The sequence below is a fragment of the Rhinopithecus roxellana genome, chromosome 4 (genome assembly GCF_007565055.1).
Source record: "Rhinopithecus roxellana isolate Shanxi Qingling chromosome 4, ASM756505v1, whole genome shotgun sequence".
Lineage (NCBI taxonomy): Eukaryota > Metazoa > Chordata > Mammalia > Primates > Cercopithecidae > Rhinopithecus > Rhinopithecus roxellana.
In genome coordinates, this window is record NC_044552.1 from 43225718 (window position 1) to 43244809 (window position 19092).

General features: G+C 35.4%; 1 protein-coding gene across 2 annotated transcripts in view; it reads left to right on the top strand.

Annotated features, from left to right (window-relative positions):
* The window catches only part of EYS (eyes shut homolog), a 1930870-nt gene that overhangs the window by 1608414 nt on the left and 303364 nt on the right, over positions 1 to 19092 (top strand). For both annotated transcript variants that reach the window (XM_030928557.1, XM_030928558.1), the window contains exon 32: positions 14294 to 14514. In XM_030928557.1, the coding sequence (XP_030784417.1) occupies positions 14294 to 14514 (221 nt within the window). The remainder of the gene's footprint in view (positions 1 to 14293; positions 14515 to 19092) is intronic.

Consider the following 19092-nt stretch of genomic DNA (forward strand, 5'->3'; position numbering starts at 1 on the left):
AAGTAGGTTGTTAGGGTAGGAATGAAACTGTTTTTAGGTTTTAAAAAGTCATTCTAGATGCCGAGAGGGCCACACATTTAGATGTAAGACATGGAATATTCAAGCAGTGGAAAATATATGAGTCGCTTGTAGTGAAAAATGGAAAGCATTCAGTATGACTATATCTTTATTCACTCCTTATAATTGCCCATTTTTTATATTGAAAGATCTGTATTTTCTTATGAATAGCATAAAATATGCTACTAACTTCTACATTAATGAATCACATATTTAACAAATAGAATCCAGTAAATACTCAATAAATATCTTTTTGTTAATACAAAAATAAAAAAAAAAAACCTAGCCGGGTGAGGTGGCCGGAGCCTGTAGTCCCAGTTACTCAGGAGGCTGAGGCAGGGGAATGGCATAAACCCGGGAGGCGGAGCTTGCAGTGAACCCAGATCCAGCCACTGCACTCCAGCCTGGGCGACAGAGCGAGACTCCGTCTCAAAAAAAATAAATAAAATAAATATATATATCCTTTTATTGTTGAAAATGTTAAATAGGACATATTTATAGCCTCTTTGACAAATCAGTTACCTTGCCCTTTAGGCTGACCAAATGAAATACCGATCAGAATGCTGCAAGTAATGCTTATGCACACGCAGAGACTAACACAGGGGAGTAGAATTTACTATATCAATGGAAAATAATCCGGATAATTTTAGGGTGGTAAAGAGAGAATGTATGTAGGCACTCTAAAGCCTCAATGATTGTTCTCTGCTGCCACTACAGGAGCTGTCACATGCTTTTATAAATCTCTGTCTCCTTAAGTTCAGCCCAACTCAAGTGCTCCTAAGCCTGGGTGAATCACTGCTGCCTTCTAACTTGTGTTAACCTCAAAGCTCAATTTGGTCACTCTTATGGAGGCTATATGTGGTGAGGTTCTCTCAGATAGACTTCAGTCCTAGAGTTATGGTATATTACAGCCTCTAAGGGCCAACCTCTATGGCACAGGCTCTTTCTTTCCAAGTTCTGGCAGGATCTTGTCTGAGAAAGAACACCTAAAGATGGCTTCCAACTGTAAATTATACCTTTTCTGCTGCCTTTTCCTCTATTATTACAGTGGGAGAATGATGGAGGTTTGTGGAATAAAGATACAAGAACTACAAATTTTGCAAGCTGAAGCTATTTAATTTTAAGAGTCATGGACTTTGGCACAAAATATCAAAATAGGTTCCAGCACTGCCTCTACTCATTATAATTTAGTAGGGATTGTTAAGTATATTCGAAGAATCGTTATGTACAAGATAGTATTTTGCAGTACATAAACCCAAAACAAAGCCAGACTGACACCAAAGGGTCTGAAATCTGAAATGTGATACTCTAGGTTGGATAAGAAAAAACACCTATAATAATTTGGAGGGTTTTTTGGTAATTTTGAAAGTAAAAAGTAAAAATTTATTCTTAATTCTGATAATAGCTAAAATATATAATACTATGTTCCAGACACTGTTCGAAGCACTGTTCATATTTTAAATTATTTTAATTATTTAAATTATATAAAAAATATGAAGTAAATACTATTATTATCTCCAAATACAGAGAAGGAAAATAAAGCACAAAGAGGATGAGTTCCCTGCCCAAGATCACACAGCTATTTGAGGATTCAAACCCAGACATTCTCACTAGATAGTCCATGCTTTTAACCAAAACTATGTGGTCTCACAACATTTTATATGATGTTTCCTTTTTTTATTTCTAATCTGATTTATTGTTTTGTTTTGTTTTTTTACTTTAAGTTCTGGGATACATGTGCTGAATGTGATGTATGATGTTTTCCTTTATTCTATTGCAACTATTACTAAGCAACAAAACTTTGTGTGTACAGTACATTACTGTTAATTACAAACGCATTATTATAGAACAGATCTCTAGAACTTTTTCATCTTATCTGAAACTTTATACTCATTGAAGAGCAACTTTTCATTTCTCTCTCCCCGAAACCTCTGACTACTTTCTGCTTCTATGAGTTTACTTTCTATACCTTATTTAAGTGGAATTTGTACTCTGTGGCTGGCTTATTTCATTTATCATAAAGTCCTCAAGGTTTATCTGTGTTGTACCATATGACAAGATTTCCTTCTTTTATAAAATTGAATATTCCATAATATCTACATATATATATACCATTTTCCTTTATTATAGTTTTAATTTACAGATAATAATAGTATATATTTATCAGGTACAATGTAGTGTTTTGATACATGTATACATTGTGGAATGATCAAATTAGGCAAATTAGCCTACCCATTACCTCAAATGTTTATCATTTCTTTGTGGTAAGAAATTGAAAATCCTCTCATTTAGCTGTTTTTAAATATGTTATTATTAACTATAGTCATCATGCTATGCAATAGATCACCAGAATTTATTCCTTTTATCAGATTGAAAGTTTGTACCCTTTGACCAATGTTTTTCTTTTTTCTGTCTATCCCCATTCCTGACCAGCCTCTGGCAATCACCATTGTACTTTCTATTTCTATGAATTCAACATTTTTAGATTCTACATATAAGTGAGCTCATACTATACCATATTTTCTTTATTCATTCATCAATTAAAGGACATTTATGTTGTTTTTATCTATTGAATGATGTGAATAATGCAAATAATGCTACAATAAACATTCAAGTGCAAATAATCTCTTCAATATCCTATTTCCAATTCTTTTGGATAAATACCGAGAAGTGGTATTGCTAGATCAGATGGTAGTTCTATTTTTAATTTTTTGAGAAACTCCCATACTATTTTCTATAGTGGCTGTATCATCTTATATCCTGACCAACAGTACTCATAAATTTCCATTTCTCCACATCCTCACCAAGACTTGTTATTTTCTGGTTTGGGTAATAGCCGTCCTAACAAGTATAATGTGATACCTCATTGTGGTTTTGATTTGCATTTCCCTGATGATTGGAGATGTTGAGCATCTTTTCATATACCTGTTGGCCATTTGTATGTCTTATTTGGAAAAATGGCTATTCAAGTCTTTTGCCTATTTTTTAATCAGGTTGTATTGGGGTTTTGTTTGTCTGTTTTGTGTGTTTGTTCATTGCTATTGAGTTATAGAAATTCCTTGTATGTTTTGGATATTAACTCCTTATCAAACATATGGTTTGCAAATATTTTCTCCCATTCTGTAGTTTTCCTTTTCACTCTGTTGTTTTCTTTGCTGCACAGAGGCTTTTTAGTTTGACATAGTCCCACTTGCCTATTTTTGCTTTTGTTGTGTGTGCTTTTGGTGTCATATCCAAGAAGTCATTGTCAAAACTAATGAAGCATTTTCCCCATGTTTTCCTCTAGGGGTTTTATGGTTTGGGTGTTAAGTTTAAGTCTTTAATCAACTTTGAGTAGATTTTTATGTATAGTGTAAGACAAAGATCCAATTTTATTTTTTCAGTTTTCAAAATCCTTGCTTTTTAAATTATACCATTACTTTCTTATACACTGAAGGGATTTCAGAAGAAACGAAGGAAAATATATTATTGATTGTCTTACTGATTCATTGAAAACATTATCGTAGAGCTGAACAAATTGATTCCTGATGATGAGTAGGGGTTACCTTCCTGAAAATAGTTTCCTACTGTGTGGAAAATATTGTGGAAAGTGATCTAGAGTCTTCCTTAGAATGTGAACTTGTCTTCATTCTTTTGTTATTATAGTCAATATAATGGTCAGTAGAATGTTTACAATCCAAGATGTTGCTAAAGCTCTCTTGTGAGGAACTGCCTTAGTGAAAACTAAAGGAATTCAAGGTTCAGGGTCTCTCAGTTACTAGTGGAAGAGAATTGACTTATGACTAACAGGGAATTCTTGGGACATTCTTAAAATAATGAGAATCCTTGAGAACATGCACTATTTCCTACTCCCATTAGAGTAATTGTTGCATACGCAGGTTTAACATATTTATCTGTTCCTACTTAAGGTTTGCCACGAGACTAATGTATCAGAATTTTAATGCCATATAATTATATATTGTAAGTTAAAGCAGCGTAGCATACTGGTTGGGAATATAATATTTTACATTTTATGATATCTTCAGTGACTGTACCTCAGCTAAGTTCTGAATTTTCTACTACCTCAAGACATCTTTCAGATATATGCCAAACACTTGCTCATTATAAAATGACACTCTTGGCCGGGCGCGGTGGCTCAAGCCTGTAATCCCAGCACTTTGGGAGGCCGAGACGGGCGGATCACGAGGTCAGGAGATCGAGACCATCCTGGCTAACACGGTGAAACCCCATCTCTACTAAAAACTACAAAAAACTAGCCGGGCGACGTGGCGGCGCCTGTAGTCCCAGCTACTCGGGAGGCTGAGACAGGAGAATGGCGTGAAGCCGGGAGGCGGAGCTTGAAGTGAGCTGAGATCCGGCCACAGCACTCCAGCCTGGGTGACAGAGCCAGACTCCGTCTCAAAAAAAAAAAAAAAAAAAAAAAAAAAAAAAAAAAAAAAAAAAAAAAAAAAAAAAAAAAAGACACTCTTTTGCATGTGAATACCGTTTTCCAAAGACCATTTGTTGAAGGGTTCCACATGCACCCTTTTCAAAGATCATTTGACCATGTGTGCATGCAATTTTTCATAGCCTATTATGTTTCATTGGTTTATACCAATGTATAAACAATGTATTCTTTCTCAAGATTGTTTTGGCTATTTGGCATCCTTTGGTGCCATATGAATTCCAGCATTGTTTTTTCAATTTTTGTGAAAATATCTTTGGAAATTTGGTAGGGATTGTATTGAATCTGTAGACTACTTTGGATAGTATGGACAATTTATTGATGTTCCATGAATGTAAAATGTCTTTCTTATTTATTTTTGCCTTTTTTCTCTTTCAAAAATGTTTTGTAGTTTTAAGTTGCATGTGTTTTGCCCTCTTAAGTTTATTCTTATGCTATTTTATCCTTTTTCATGTAATATAGATAAAATTGTGTTCTTAATTTATTTATGATAGTTAATAGTTAGTCCATAGAAGTGTAATTAATTTTTTCCTGATTTTTGTGTCCTGAAATTTTGCTAAATTTGTTAGCTCTAACAGTTTTGTGTGTGGGCATATATGTCAGAGACATCATTAAGGTTTTCTATTATCATTAAGGTTTATATTATCATGTCATCTGTGAACAAAGATAATTTTACTTCTTTATTTCTTATTTGGATGCATTTTCTTCCTTTTTTTTTTCTTTTGCCTAACTGCTCCAGCCAGGACTTCTAGGACTATGCTCAATAAAAGCAGTGAGTGGGCATTCTTATCTTGTTCTTCAACTTGAAGGAAAAGCTTTAGGTGTTCACCATTGAGTATGATGTGTATTCTGTTGAATTAATTCCCTCCTAATACTAATTTGCTGAGTATTTTTTCATGAAAGAGTTCAAATTTTGTAAAATGACATTTTGCATTTATTGAGATGATCCTGTGATTATCTTCCAGTTTGTTACTATAACATATTATTACATTCTCCTTCCTGCCTTACAAGACAGCAGGAAGGAGAATGAACACAAGAAGAACTACCAAACACTTATAACACGATCAGATCCCAAGAGAACTGCCGCTTTCACAAGAACAGCATGGGGAAACTATCCCCATGATTAAATTACCTTGATCTGGTCTTTCCCTTGACATGTGGGGATTATGGGGATTTAAGGGATTACAATTAAAGATGAGATTTTGGGTGGGGACACAAAGCCTAACAATATGAGCACGGAATATATTTTTCCATAATTCCACTTTCTGATTGTATGTATCCTTAAATCTAAAGTGAATCTCTTGCAGGACAAGTTTTCTTGAACCTCCTTTCCTTTCTTGCTTTCTTCCTTTTTGGCTTTTTAGTGACATAACTTGATTTTATTTTTTGTTTTTCGTATCTTCTATGAGTATTTTTTATGGTTACCATGAAGCTTACGCAAAATATTTTACAGCTATAGCAGTATATTTTAACCTAATAATAACTTCAATAACATACTAGAACTCTATTCCTTTATTGCTCCTACACACACACACACTTTATGTTATTAATCATAAAAATAACTTCATTTTATATTGTGTACATGTTAACATATTTTCTAATTATAGTTATTTTATACTTTTGCCCTTAATTTCTAAATTCCTAAAGTTAGCATGCAATATACCCATGTAACAAACCTGCACATGTACCCCTTGTATCTAAAATAAGTTGAAATCTTTAAAAAGAAAATATTCCAGAATAAAAACCATAAAAATAACAACATAACAATAAAAAATAATGCAAACTAAAAATAAATAATTCCAAAATTTATTTACACACTATGATTACAGTATTATAGTATTCTATATTTGTATACATATTTACCTTTATTAGTAAGCTTTATACTTTCATAAGTTTTTGTGTTGTTGTCTAGTATCCTTCTATTTCAACTTGAAAAACTTCCTTTAGCATTTCTTATAAGGAAGATCTAATGATTAAATTCCTCAGTTTTTGTTTATGGGGAAAGTCTTTATGTCTTCTTCATTCTTGAAGGACAGTTTTGGCAGATACAGTATTCTTGCTTTGTAGGTTCCTTTAAAAAATGTTTAGCTCTTTAAATATATCACCCCTTTCCCTCCTGATGTGCAAGGTTTCTGTAGAAAAATCTACTGATAGTCTTGTGGGAGCTCCCATTTACATGAAAAGTCGCCTTTTTTGTGCGTCTTTTAAAATCCTCTGTTTGGGGCTATAATATGTCTCAGAGTGGACTTTTTTATATTCATTTCTGTTGAAATACTTCAACTTCTTGATTCTGGGTGTCCATTTTCTTCCCCACATTTATGAAGTTTTCATTCATGATTTCTATGAATAAGCTTTTCTTCTTTCTCTCTTCTCCTTTTGTGACATCCAAGTGATCTGTCTTTGAATTTTATGATTCTTTCTTCTGCTTGACCAAGACTGCTGTTGAACTTCTGTAATGAATTTTTAAATTCAGGCATTACAGTTTTCAGCTCCAAAATTTTTGGTTGGTTCTCTTTCAGATTTTCTCTCGTTTTTGATATTTTCATTTTGTTCAGCATCACTTTTCTGTTTTCATTGAACATTTTCAAAATGGTTACTTTGAATTTTTTGTCAGGTAATTCACATAGATCTCTTTTTAAAGGGTTGTCTCCTGGAGACTTATTTTGTTCCTTTGATTATGCTATGCTTTCCTCTGTCTTCCTTTGCTTTCTAACTTTGTGGTGGAATACACACATTTGATAAAACAGCCACTTCTTCCAGTCTTTTTGGACTGGCATTTTGCAGAGGGAAAGACCTTTAACCATCAGTCTGCGGTCCTCTCAAATGTTTCCTATGGATGTGTCTTCTCTGAACTTGTGCATGCAGACTCCAAATTAAAGTGATTTTCCAGTTTCTTCTTTCAGGAGCTCATAATCTCTTGCTCCCTTTACCTTCTGTATACGGTACTATAGGTTCTCTGGATACACCACAAGCTGCCCATCTCTCTTAGTCTCAGAAGCCCTCAGACTTCTAGAGTATGCCAAGTCCCATTAGCATTCTCAATCAAACAAGATAGAAATTAGTCTCTTGCAGCCTTCTGAAAACCAGAACATTGGGTACATGATCCACTCTTTTTTTTTTTTTTTTTTTTTTTTTTTTTTGAGACGGAGTCTCGCTCTGTCGCCCGGCCTGGAGTGCAGTGGCCAGATCTCAGCTCACTGCAAGCTCCACCTCCCGGGTTTACGCCATTCTCCTGCCTCAGCCTCCTGAGTAGCTGGGACTACAGGCGCCAGCCACCTCGCCCGGCTAGCTTTTTGTATTTTTTAGTAGAGACGGGGTTTCACCGTGTTAGCCAGGATGGTCTCGAACTCCTGACCTCGTGATTCGCCCGTCTCGGCCTCCCAAAGTGCTGGGATTACAGGCTTGAGCCACCGCGCCCGGCCAACATGATCCACTCTTTTACCCACTCTCTCCTGAGGGAGAGGTCACCAAGCTATAGCAGCCTCTGTCTTCTGTACCCTGGGTCCTTTGAAGCAGGAATAAGCCTCCAAACACTCTTCTTTTCTCAGTAGTCCCCAGATATTGAGAGTAAGCCAGGTCCCATCAGCATTCTGAGACAAGTGAGACAGAAACTAGTGAGGCAGAAGCCCCCCAAAAGCCATAACACTGGATGCATGCCCTAATTCTTTACTTTACCTCCCTGGTGAGAAGCTGGAAGGTGAGAATTTTCTCTGATCCCATGCCAAGCCGGGACAAGAGACTGTGGTGAATGAGTGTATATTAGTCCAAACCATCACCTTTGTTCTTAGTGATCCCCAGTGTAGTACCCTTTCCTGAGTCAGAAAAGGCAAAAGCCAGTCACTCAGACAGCTCCCCAAAGAGTCTGCATGCTGGACATGTTTTAGTCTTCTGTTTCACTTCCCAAGGCAAGACTGGGAGCAAGGAGTTTTCTCTTCATTATGCCATGCGATGTTGGGGAGTGGACTTGTAATGAATGAATGCCATAAATTTTCCTTACAGCTGTGATACAGCTGGCTTCACAATCGCCTGACATGTGGGACCCTCTTAACTGTTTCCTAATTCCTCACAAAGGGAATCGGTCCATGTATTTTTGTTGCATCTGTGTCTCCACAGGGGAAGGAGGGTCTGAGGCTTCCTATTCTGCCATCTTGCTGACCTATATGTTATTATTTTGCAACAATTTTTTTTATTATTTCATTCCCCAAATTATATTTAATTTCTTTATAGACAAGAGTAATCCCACATACTTCTATTTACACTTCCCTAGATCAATGTGTTCACAAAGTAGCAACTGAGTTTATCAATTGCTTCTCTAAAGTTTAGTTGTCCCTTCAACAAGGTGAGGAGATACTATTTTGACAACATTTCCTAGCCTAGAAAGCCTTAAGAATCAAATATTGACTGTGAATTATTGATCATAACATCAATAATTTCACTCATATTTATCAAATTTTTAAAGAAATAACCTTGTGTGAGCTACTGTCCTATGCACTATGCCATATATATATTAGATATAGAAGGGTATATTAGAATAATAATATAACATTTATTCTGAGTGGGATCTTATAAGGACATCTCATGTGCTGAATCTAGCAAAATATCGAGATTCTAAGGCAGCGTAACACAGGGAAAGAGGCTTAAAGACAAATAAGAGACTGAGGAAAAGCAGGACTGGATTTCATGAAACAGGGTCATTTGTAAAAAACGTGTATGAAACTTCCTATTTTCAAGGCACTTCTATGAACTCCAAGAATCCCAAGATAATCAGGGCGAAGGCTCTGTCCTAAAAATAAATATAAATTAACATAGAAGATATCATATGCTCACAGATTATTATACTTTAGGGCAAAGTAAGAGAAAGAGAGGGAGAGAGCGATCCTTTAACTGCAAAAGAATGGGAATTTTGATAAATATTGCTTGTGTTATTTTTTATCCCTTTTCACTTATTTCATTTAAACAATTTTTAAGAATTTAAGCTTTTTTAACATGTGAAAAGTTACTTCAATAAATCCTTCTGAAACACTTTATCCAATATTTCTTTTCCATCTTTATTCCAAAACTCAATGTTTCTGATTTTAAATTTGTTTCCATACAATTCAGATAATGTTAAAAACCAAAAATGGTAATGACTCTTAAATAAAAGAGTTACAATTTGTTTCAATTGTAAGTCATCATATTCTTAAAGACAAGTGTAAGTGATAATTAATCTTAACCAAAAAGCATTTTTATAATCACCTCTCCACATTTTGTTAACACAAGTCATTTAACTTCAGACACAGAATTGAGAATGTAAAATAAAAGTAAACATTGAATCAGGATATCAATACAGAAAGATATACAGTACTCCAACATCTAAATTTAAACTAAAACAAAACAAAAATAAATAGGACAGCTTCTTATCTACCCTCTCCCCTGCCTGCTGGATTTTAGAATTTTACTTCCCCTTTGCCTATTTTCTTATTTTATTCATACGTATTATTAAAGAATAACTATATTCTTCCTTTAAAGAGAAACTCTGAAAGGAAAGGGAGTGTTCATTTCACTCCTGTCAGATATAGAGTCCTTTACCCTCAGTTATCATTGATATTTTTTCTTATTTTCATAATTCCTCCTTGATTGTCCATGTCTGTTCTCTGTGCTTTTATCTTGTAACATCATATCTTGATGTCAGACTTTATTCTTCATAGTCTGATTCACAAGAAATTATTAGAAAAGACTTATTTTAAAGACCTGTCTCCTTAGGAATAATTATACACACAAGTCGTCTCTTGGATAATTGAAAGCCTGGGAATAGAAGAAGTCGACCATTTTAATGGTTATGTGTGTGGAGCCAACAGAATCTGCTTTTTTAGACATTTCAGGACTCCAACTAAGCATGAGTCTCACATCAGAAAAAATGCAAGAGCCATCTACTTCCATTGTTTGGGTGTTGTTTAATGGTCTAATAAATCATTGATAGCTCTATAGACTTTCCTTCATACCTTCCTACTACTGACAGAAAAGGAGAGTATTCTTCCATTCTCTACTAGGTTTGTGCTAAAACAGCACGCTTGTCAAAACAGTGAAAGCTTCACTTTTCCAGGTGTGTGATCAATACACAAAGATGTCAGAGATCCACGGTGAGAGGAAGGTCATCCTTTGGATGCAGAGTCTGAAAGTTTATGATAATTCCCAGTTGTATTAACAGTGGATCACTTACCTTAGCTGATAGACAGGTCTGCTAATAGTTTGTAGAATGTGAAAACAAACAGAAATACACCTATGCTATGTGACAGTTCTAATGATATACCTTGAAAGTTTTAGCTTCCACCATAACATCCCCAAAGATAATCACCCTCTGGGATCCAAATAAGAAGAAATACTCAGGAAAAAAATAAAAAGAAGTAAAGACGCCCTTAGGAGCAGAGACTCAGTCTTTTAAAAATAACCAGATCTCAAAGACAGAGTTAGTTTGACCTGTTATGGGTCATGGAGATGCTTTGCTGTTCCTAGAATTAAACATGCTTCTGCTCTCTAAAAGTACATCCACATGAAAACAGCACATATTAGTATAAACGTAAAGCAATATTGCTGGGCATCTCTCACGCTCTCCTCCCGCCAGACCCCTAACTTAATTATTTGGCTTTAGTTTTTTTAATTCTGGCAATGACAGTGTTCCATTTTATTGTATCTGTAATACCAATTTAAATACTTTTCAGATGTCAGCTTGAGGTATGAATGTGTGTTTTGGGAATTGGGATATCAGAGATGTTTCCCACACAAATGTTGCTGCATCTACTTGCCATATGCCTAACAGCCCTGAAGAGTAGGGTCTTATTTCCAGATTATTTAGACTTCAATTGTAGCTCATAAATTCTTACAGAGAGGATCTGCATTTCATGTACATCTAAATTATGAGAATTCAATTATATATGTTGCTGAGGGTGGGAAAGTAGAAATCAAGTAGCAACTTAAATCATTTAAGGTGATTTTAACATCATTCTGGTCAATCCGCATAAGCTCTGCAATGAACATCAGATGTGAGAAGTTAATTTATTGTACTCAGTATCAGTTCCCTCTTGTGTCTGACAGTGGTACATCTCACCACACACTGGGGGGTTCTAGAGTTTTTAAACAACATGACATGAAATGCCAGCTTCATCTACAGGTGCACTGAAAAAACAGCAAGCTATTCCAAAGCTGGAGGAAATATGTAGCTGTGTTGGAATTATCTGGAGAAAGCATGTTAGTCTCCAGTGTGGGGACTAAAGGATTTCCAAAGACAATTTAGCTTCTATGAAATATTCATATTATTTGCCATCTGTAGAACTAACTCCCATGTAAGATGTGGCCCTGATGTATTGATCAAATAAAGGTAGATCAACAGCCTAATTTTACAGAGTCTCTTTATTCTACTAATTTTCTATAAATGGCTTGGTTGCCTTTAAGATGGTGTGACTTCTTTTTTTGTTTGTTTTTTAACTTTTAGGTTTGGGGGTACATGTGAAGCTTTGTTACATGGGTAAACCATGTCATGACGTTTTGTTGTACAGATTATTTCATCACCTAGGAATTAAACCTAGCACTCAATCGATATTTCTTCTGCTCCCCTCCCTCCTCCTACCCTTTACCCTCTAGTAGACTCCAGTGTCTATTGTTTCCTTCTTTGTGTTCATAATTTCCCATCATTTAGCTCCCACTTTTAAATGAGAATCATGCAGTATTTGGTTTTCTGTTCCTGCATTAGTTTGCTGAGGATAATGGCTTCCAGCTCCATCCATGTTGCCACAAAAGACATGATCTCACTCTTTTTTTATGGCTGCATATGATTCCATCCATGGTGTATATGTACCACATTTTCTTTATCCAATCTGTCATTGATGGGCATTTAGGTTGATTCCATATCTTTGCTATTACGAATAGTGCTGAAATGAACATTCAAGTGCATGTGTCTTTATGGTAGAATGATTTATATCCCTTTGGGTATATATCCAATAATGGGATTACTGGGCCAAATGGTAGTTTTGCTTTTAACTCTTTGGGGAATCACCATACTGCTTCCACAATGGCTAAACCAATTTACACTCCCACCAACAGTGTGTAAGTGTTCTTTTTTCTCTGCAACCCAGCCAGCATCTGTTATTTTTTGACTTTTTAATAGTAACCCTTCTGACTGGTGTGAGATGGTATCTCATTGTGGTTTTGATTTGCATTTCTGTAATGATCAGTGGTATTGAACTTTTTTTCATACACTTCTTGGCCACATGTATATCTTCTTTTGAAAAGCATCTGTTCATGTCCTTTGCACACTTTTAAATGGGGTTGTTCTTCTCCTGTAAATTTGTATGCATTCCTTATAGATGCTAGATATTAGACCTTTGTAAGATGCATAGTTTGCAAAATTTTTCTCCCATTCTTTAGGTTGTCTGTTTACTCTGCTGACAATTTCTTTTGCTGTGCAGAAGCTCTTAAGTTTAATTAGATCCCACTAGTCAATTTTGGCTTTTGTTGCAGTTGCTTTTGGTGTCGTTGTCATGAAATCTTTACCTGTTCATATGTCCAAGATGGTATTGCCTAGATTACCTTCCAAGGTATTTATAGTTTTGGGTTTTACATTTAGGTATTTAACCCATTTTGTGTTGCTTTTTGTATATGGTGTAAGAAGGGGACCAGTTTCAGTTTCCTGCATATGGTTATCCAGTAATCTCAATAAGATGATGTGATGTTTTTGTGTCTTCTCAAAGCAAGAGTCTTTTCTTGATCTGATTTTGGAATAAAAGGTGAATTAAGGAAGTGAATATTACTCAAGCAAAGTTCTACTTCTCACGCATATTTATGTTCAAATTTTGGAGAAAGGAAATGGTAACATTTTCAATTTTCCAAGCACCATTTGCAAGCACCATACATTTTGCTCATATTTTAGGATATTTATAATATATTATGATTACATTAGTTTGTCAGGGTTGCCATAACAAAGTACCACAAACTGGGTGGCTTAAACCACAGCGATGTCTTACAGTTCTTATGGCTCTGGAAATTAGAAACTCAAGAACTGTAGGGTTCTTTCCATATGATGACTTGAGAAAGATCTGTTTAATCCCTCTCAACTCATTTTTGGTAAGGTGTTGGCAATATTTGATGTCCTTAGCCCATAGATGCATCACCCTGATCTCTGCCTTTTTATTCACATGGCAATCTCCCTGTGTGCCAGTTGGTCTGTATCCAACCTTCTTTATGAAAGTCCTAAAAAAGACTATTGTCCTTATAAAAGTCCTTATAAATGTCCAAAAGGCCCTATGGATTATAGGTTTGCCTTATGCTGGTATTGACCTCATACTAACGAATTACATCTGCAATGACACTATTTTTAATTAAAGTCACACTCCGAGGTACTAGGGATTAGAATGTCAATATATGAATTTGGAGGGGAAACAATTCAACCCATAACAACAATTAGTTAACATGGTTTTATTTTCTTTTTTAGTTATTATTTGGGAATGTTCACACTAAAATGCAAACACATCAGCTCGAAAAAACATTTCAAAGTAATCAATCAGCGAGTTTCACTGAGTGTCTATTTTTCTGCTAAATATTGTTAGATATTGTTAGAGATAAAAAAGAGATGTAAAAAAGAACCATTTTCTAAAACAGTCTATCTCCCCACCTAGTAGAAGTGACAAAACTAACCAACAGCAGCAACCTGTTTTACACAGAAAAACACATTAAAACACATCTAATTACAGAACGAAACATCCTACATCTTTTCCACATAATCTGACAACACCCTATTTTTTGTTGTTACTTTTTCTACAGGTATATTTTGAATCAATGTTCCTTGGTCATATTCCTGAAAATGTTCAAATTCATAAGAAAGCAGGTTCTGTTTATGGATTCAGGGGCTGCATTCTAGATCTTCAAGTAAACAACAAAGAATTCTTTATCATCGATGAAGCACGACGTGGAAAGAATATTGAGAACTGCCACGTCCCTTGGTGTGCTCATCATCTGTGCCGCAACAATGGCACCTGCGTCAGGTCAGTACTAGTCTCCTGATTCCCAACCTACATTACATGACTCCAAATTCTTAAAACAACAAGAACCAGCAGCATTGTCCTCTGAGAGAGGGAAAAGACAAGTCCAGTATTCTCAAGCTTTTCTATGCATCACCTAGACTATGCACACATGTGGTAAATACTTGTTTGTCCAAAGAAATGTACATATTGTAGCTCAAGTGACAAGAGATTCTCAGACTCTGACAATAACTAGGTAACTAGACCTGGTGTTGGCAATTTCAAATGCATCCACATTTTTATCTAGGTGTTCCAGCTTTTTGTAAATATGAATGAGAGGCTATTATTCATTGGTGATGGTTTTGATATATTTATTAATTTTTATATTTGTTTTTTATTCGTCTGCCAAAAAAGAATCTGCTTAGATTGCTAAGATTAGAGGTGAAGAAAAAATTTTATCTGTTTTCTCTTTTTATTTGCAATCCTATATCCTTTTTGCTTCTTGAAGCAGATTTATCATGCTTATGAACTTAAGAAGATTTTAATTAAAATTAATTTTTGCTCCACTTAAATGTCTTAACTGAATCAACCCTGAGGGAGTCTCATTTGAACAGTGTAAAACATATTCCCAATTTTCTTCTGTCATCTGAGAATTCTTTATTTTGGGGCTACAAATAATTACAGATTGGAAGCTGAAACAGATACAACTTACAATAATTCAAGTCAAGGAAAAATTGACCAAATCGCACAGGAAATATTTTAATTAATTAACCTCGGTATTTTCAATGGGCAGGTTATCAAGCAGTCAATAATGACTCCATAAAAGTAAATATCTCTATACATAGTGTAGAAAAGAGAGAAATTTTATCAAAAAAAAAAACAGGATTAAAAAATGGTAGACAGAAATAAGCTCTGATAGTGATCACTAGAATAGAAAATAAAAAAAAAAAAGAGGGAGGGAGAAAGAACCAAATCACAAAGATAAGAAACAGAGGACTGGACAGGTATGATAAAATCAAGGTGATGTATTTACCAATCGCAGAATGACAGTAATAAATTTGAAAAAAAAAAAAAAAAAAAAAAAAAAAGCATGGTTAGTGGAAGAGAGAGTTTCTTAGAGTGTCTAGAAATTTGGCTTCTGATTCACTGTGTAAGTATGTGACTTATAAAGTGAATTTATACAGATTTATACATTGGTACAATAACAGCAACATAGACCTACTGAACATAAGTGCAACAGATACAGATTTAAAGAACTAAAAGAGAGTAAATCTGGGGGCTGAGAGTGAAGATATCTCCTTGACTATCATCACTTTCCTCAAGGCTTTACTCAACAAGTATTTTGCTTTATAATGGACCCACTAATACCCAATTGTTTTTCAAAATCTAATAATGCAAAAATAATTTAGCAAGGCAACCTTCAGAATCCTGCAAAAGGACTTGCAATTCTGTTGAATTAAGCAAAATAGAAACAAGAAAAAAACTTCTCTACTGACATTGCTAATGTCTGAAATATTTGTGTCATTCAACCTAAGTAAATATTTTCCATGAGGCTTTATTACTGATGAAATTACAGAATTGACAAGAACTGTGTTTTCTCCCTCCCTATATGTGGTGAACATACTTTCCTATGGCCCTGCAGTCCCCCTCCTGTTGTTCATGCCGTTGTGTGATCTTCCCTCCTTGACTGTGGATGAGACCTGTGACGTGCTTTTAACCAACAGACTATCCGATAAACTTAGGTGATGAGATGTCACTTCCAGAATTAGACTACATAGAAATGTAAGCTGTAAGTTACAAAGAGATTATCTCTTTTGCTGCCTTTGAGGAAGCAAACAGCAGTTTGGGGAAGGCCCACATGACAAGGCACTGAGGCAGCCTCCAGCCAATAAGAAACAAGGAGTTGAGGGTGTCCCCTGGCTGACAACCAGCAAATATTGAATCCCTCATTCTTACAACTGTAAAGAATTGAATTTTACCAACAACCACGTGAGCTTGAAAATGGGCCCTTTCCCCAATCAAGACTTGAGATAAGACCCCCAACCTAGCCAATACCTTTACTGCAATGTGAGATTCTTATGCAGAAGACCCAGTGAATCCGTGAATCCATGCCCAAACTTGGCTCTTGGAAACTGTGAGTTAACTGTTAGTATGTTCTTTTAAGCTGCTAAGTTGGTGTTAATATTGTTATTCAGGAATAGAAAACTAATACACTCTCATTTCCTGGAAAAGTGTCTAACATTACCAACTCAGAGAAATAGGTAAGGATAAGGTTTATTTTAGAACATTAAATTTCTGATATTTTGTAAGCCAAGTACATGTTAAATAAAGTAAACCTCTTATCTGCATGAATTAAAGAACATCACATTAATTCCAATCTCAGTTATGTAATATGTATTTGAAAATAACAATAAAGATAATCATCCTAACAGGATATATATAAGCAGTCCTAGATTTATTTATACTTTATATATTGATTCTCTTAGACTTATTCCAATAAACACTGCCTGAGAGCCAACTAAGAGCCAAGGTATATGTAAATCAATGATGTATATTCAAAAAACATAAAGAGTTTTTATTCTAGTGTGGAAGCTCCATCAGCTCTTCAGGACTTAAGGTAAATTTTCCCACAAAAAGAAATGTATCTGTCAGTCTTCATCATGTACATTATCTCGCCTTCCATACTCATTTCTAAATCTCTCAACCTCTCAACCACAACTCCAGAGAAATTTACTGAAATGTCAACTGATTTGGCATGCACTGTTTAAAGACTTCCAGATCTGTATGTCCCTTTATATTGCTGGCCAAATGGAGATGTAGCAGTTGTGTATCATTAAGTATAACACTTATTCACATCTTATGAACAACATGCTTTCTATCTTGATTGCCAGTGCTCAACTCCTGTAAACTACTACTTACACCGTTGCATACAGGACATGCTGCTCCATAGCAGCTATGACTTATATTCCCACAATCCCCTTGTGTACTCTAACACATGACACACTAGTGTTGGCCAGTTCCAGAACATTTTTTTTTTTTTTTTTTTTTTTTTACTTCTTGAAAGGATCCAAAAAGAGATACCTGTAGTATATCAGAAGTCTAATACAAGAGAACAGACAGCTATAGGACCACGGAGGTCCAGGGTAAGAATACTGTCTTCCCACCAATACCCAACCCTACACCTAGCACTCCGGCAGTCTGTGCAGTAATCCAAAAAGGAGAACCAGAAAATGTACTGAAGGAGAACATAGACTCCCAATGAGACCATAAGCAGTTTCAGCTCATTAAGAAGAACACGTTTCAAAGAGGTAGGACACAGAGGGCCGTCACCATGACTAACTTTTTCCCTCAACAGATGCATACTCATACTTGGCATACACAGAGCAGTGTAGAGTCTTCCAAGAAAGAAATTTAGAGAAACCCAGTGCTACTGAGTGAGCCCCATTCTGATTTTGACAAAATGGATCTGAACTGACTTCATGATTTTGGTAACTCACTTCCTATCTATGTTGTTAGCCGAAGCCAAAGGTTCTTTTTCTTTCTGCTGCCACATCATAAAGTGGATTTCTCCAAAATCTTCTAAACTCTCTTCCAGTCCTTCTCACCCTTTGGCTTTGTTTTTTTGCCTCAGTCCAAGCCATGTGACCTGATCTCACTCCTGAGCCCATCTAGGCAGAGTTCTAAACTTCCCTTGTCTTTCCTCCTATTTTCTCAGAAGGGAAAATTGGATACAAGATAGCTTTCAAAATAGCAGACCAATTTCAATAAGATGTGTTAATATTCAGCCTTTCTGGATTCAGGGAGGATGGACAAGATGGCCTGATGAAATTGTTTATAGGTTTACACATTATATTACTTTACATTCAAAGTAATAGACTGTTTATGTTCAGAATAAAACAATGATTATTACAGAGACAGGAAGAAAACCCTTTTACCTCTCTGCTTGCTCCTCTCAAAATACACAGATACTGATGTTTTAATACTGTAGCATGTATGCATAAAGTTTTTACTTTGAAACGCACATAACAATTCCTCATCACAGTTTAATCGTTCTGGGCCAGGACTCTAATTGAAAGGTTGGGGAATGCTTCCTAATGGGGTATATGAGAACCTTAAGAAAGAGAGATTTTTCAACACACACACACACATACACACGAGCATTCTAATCTGTATCTCCTGAAAACGCATGCCTATTTTCCCTGATAAGTAAAGAATAATAGTGTTACAATATGAGATAACCCCTAAAGAAACCAGCTCTCTACGCAAGAGTGGGGTAGTGAATGAACAGAATTTCAGAGCCATAGAGTTAGACCTTAGGGTTCACAAAATGAAATGCTGTTACAATGGATATTTGTAAGCAAAATCATCACTAATTTTTGTACCTTGGTTGATCTAATTTACTGCTGTAAAGTGCTGTTCCTACCCTGTCTATGAATGTAATCTGCTTAGAAGAAGACAAATTTCATGTTGAAAAGTATTAAAGAAAGTAACACTTCAGCAGCTTTACTGAGCAAATGTCATTCTGCTTTGAGTACCATCACAAGTTTCTGGACAGTGTCCAATCTTTTTTCATTTTGTTATAAATCTGTACTAGAATTTTCA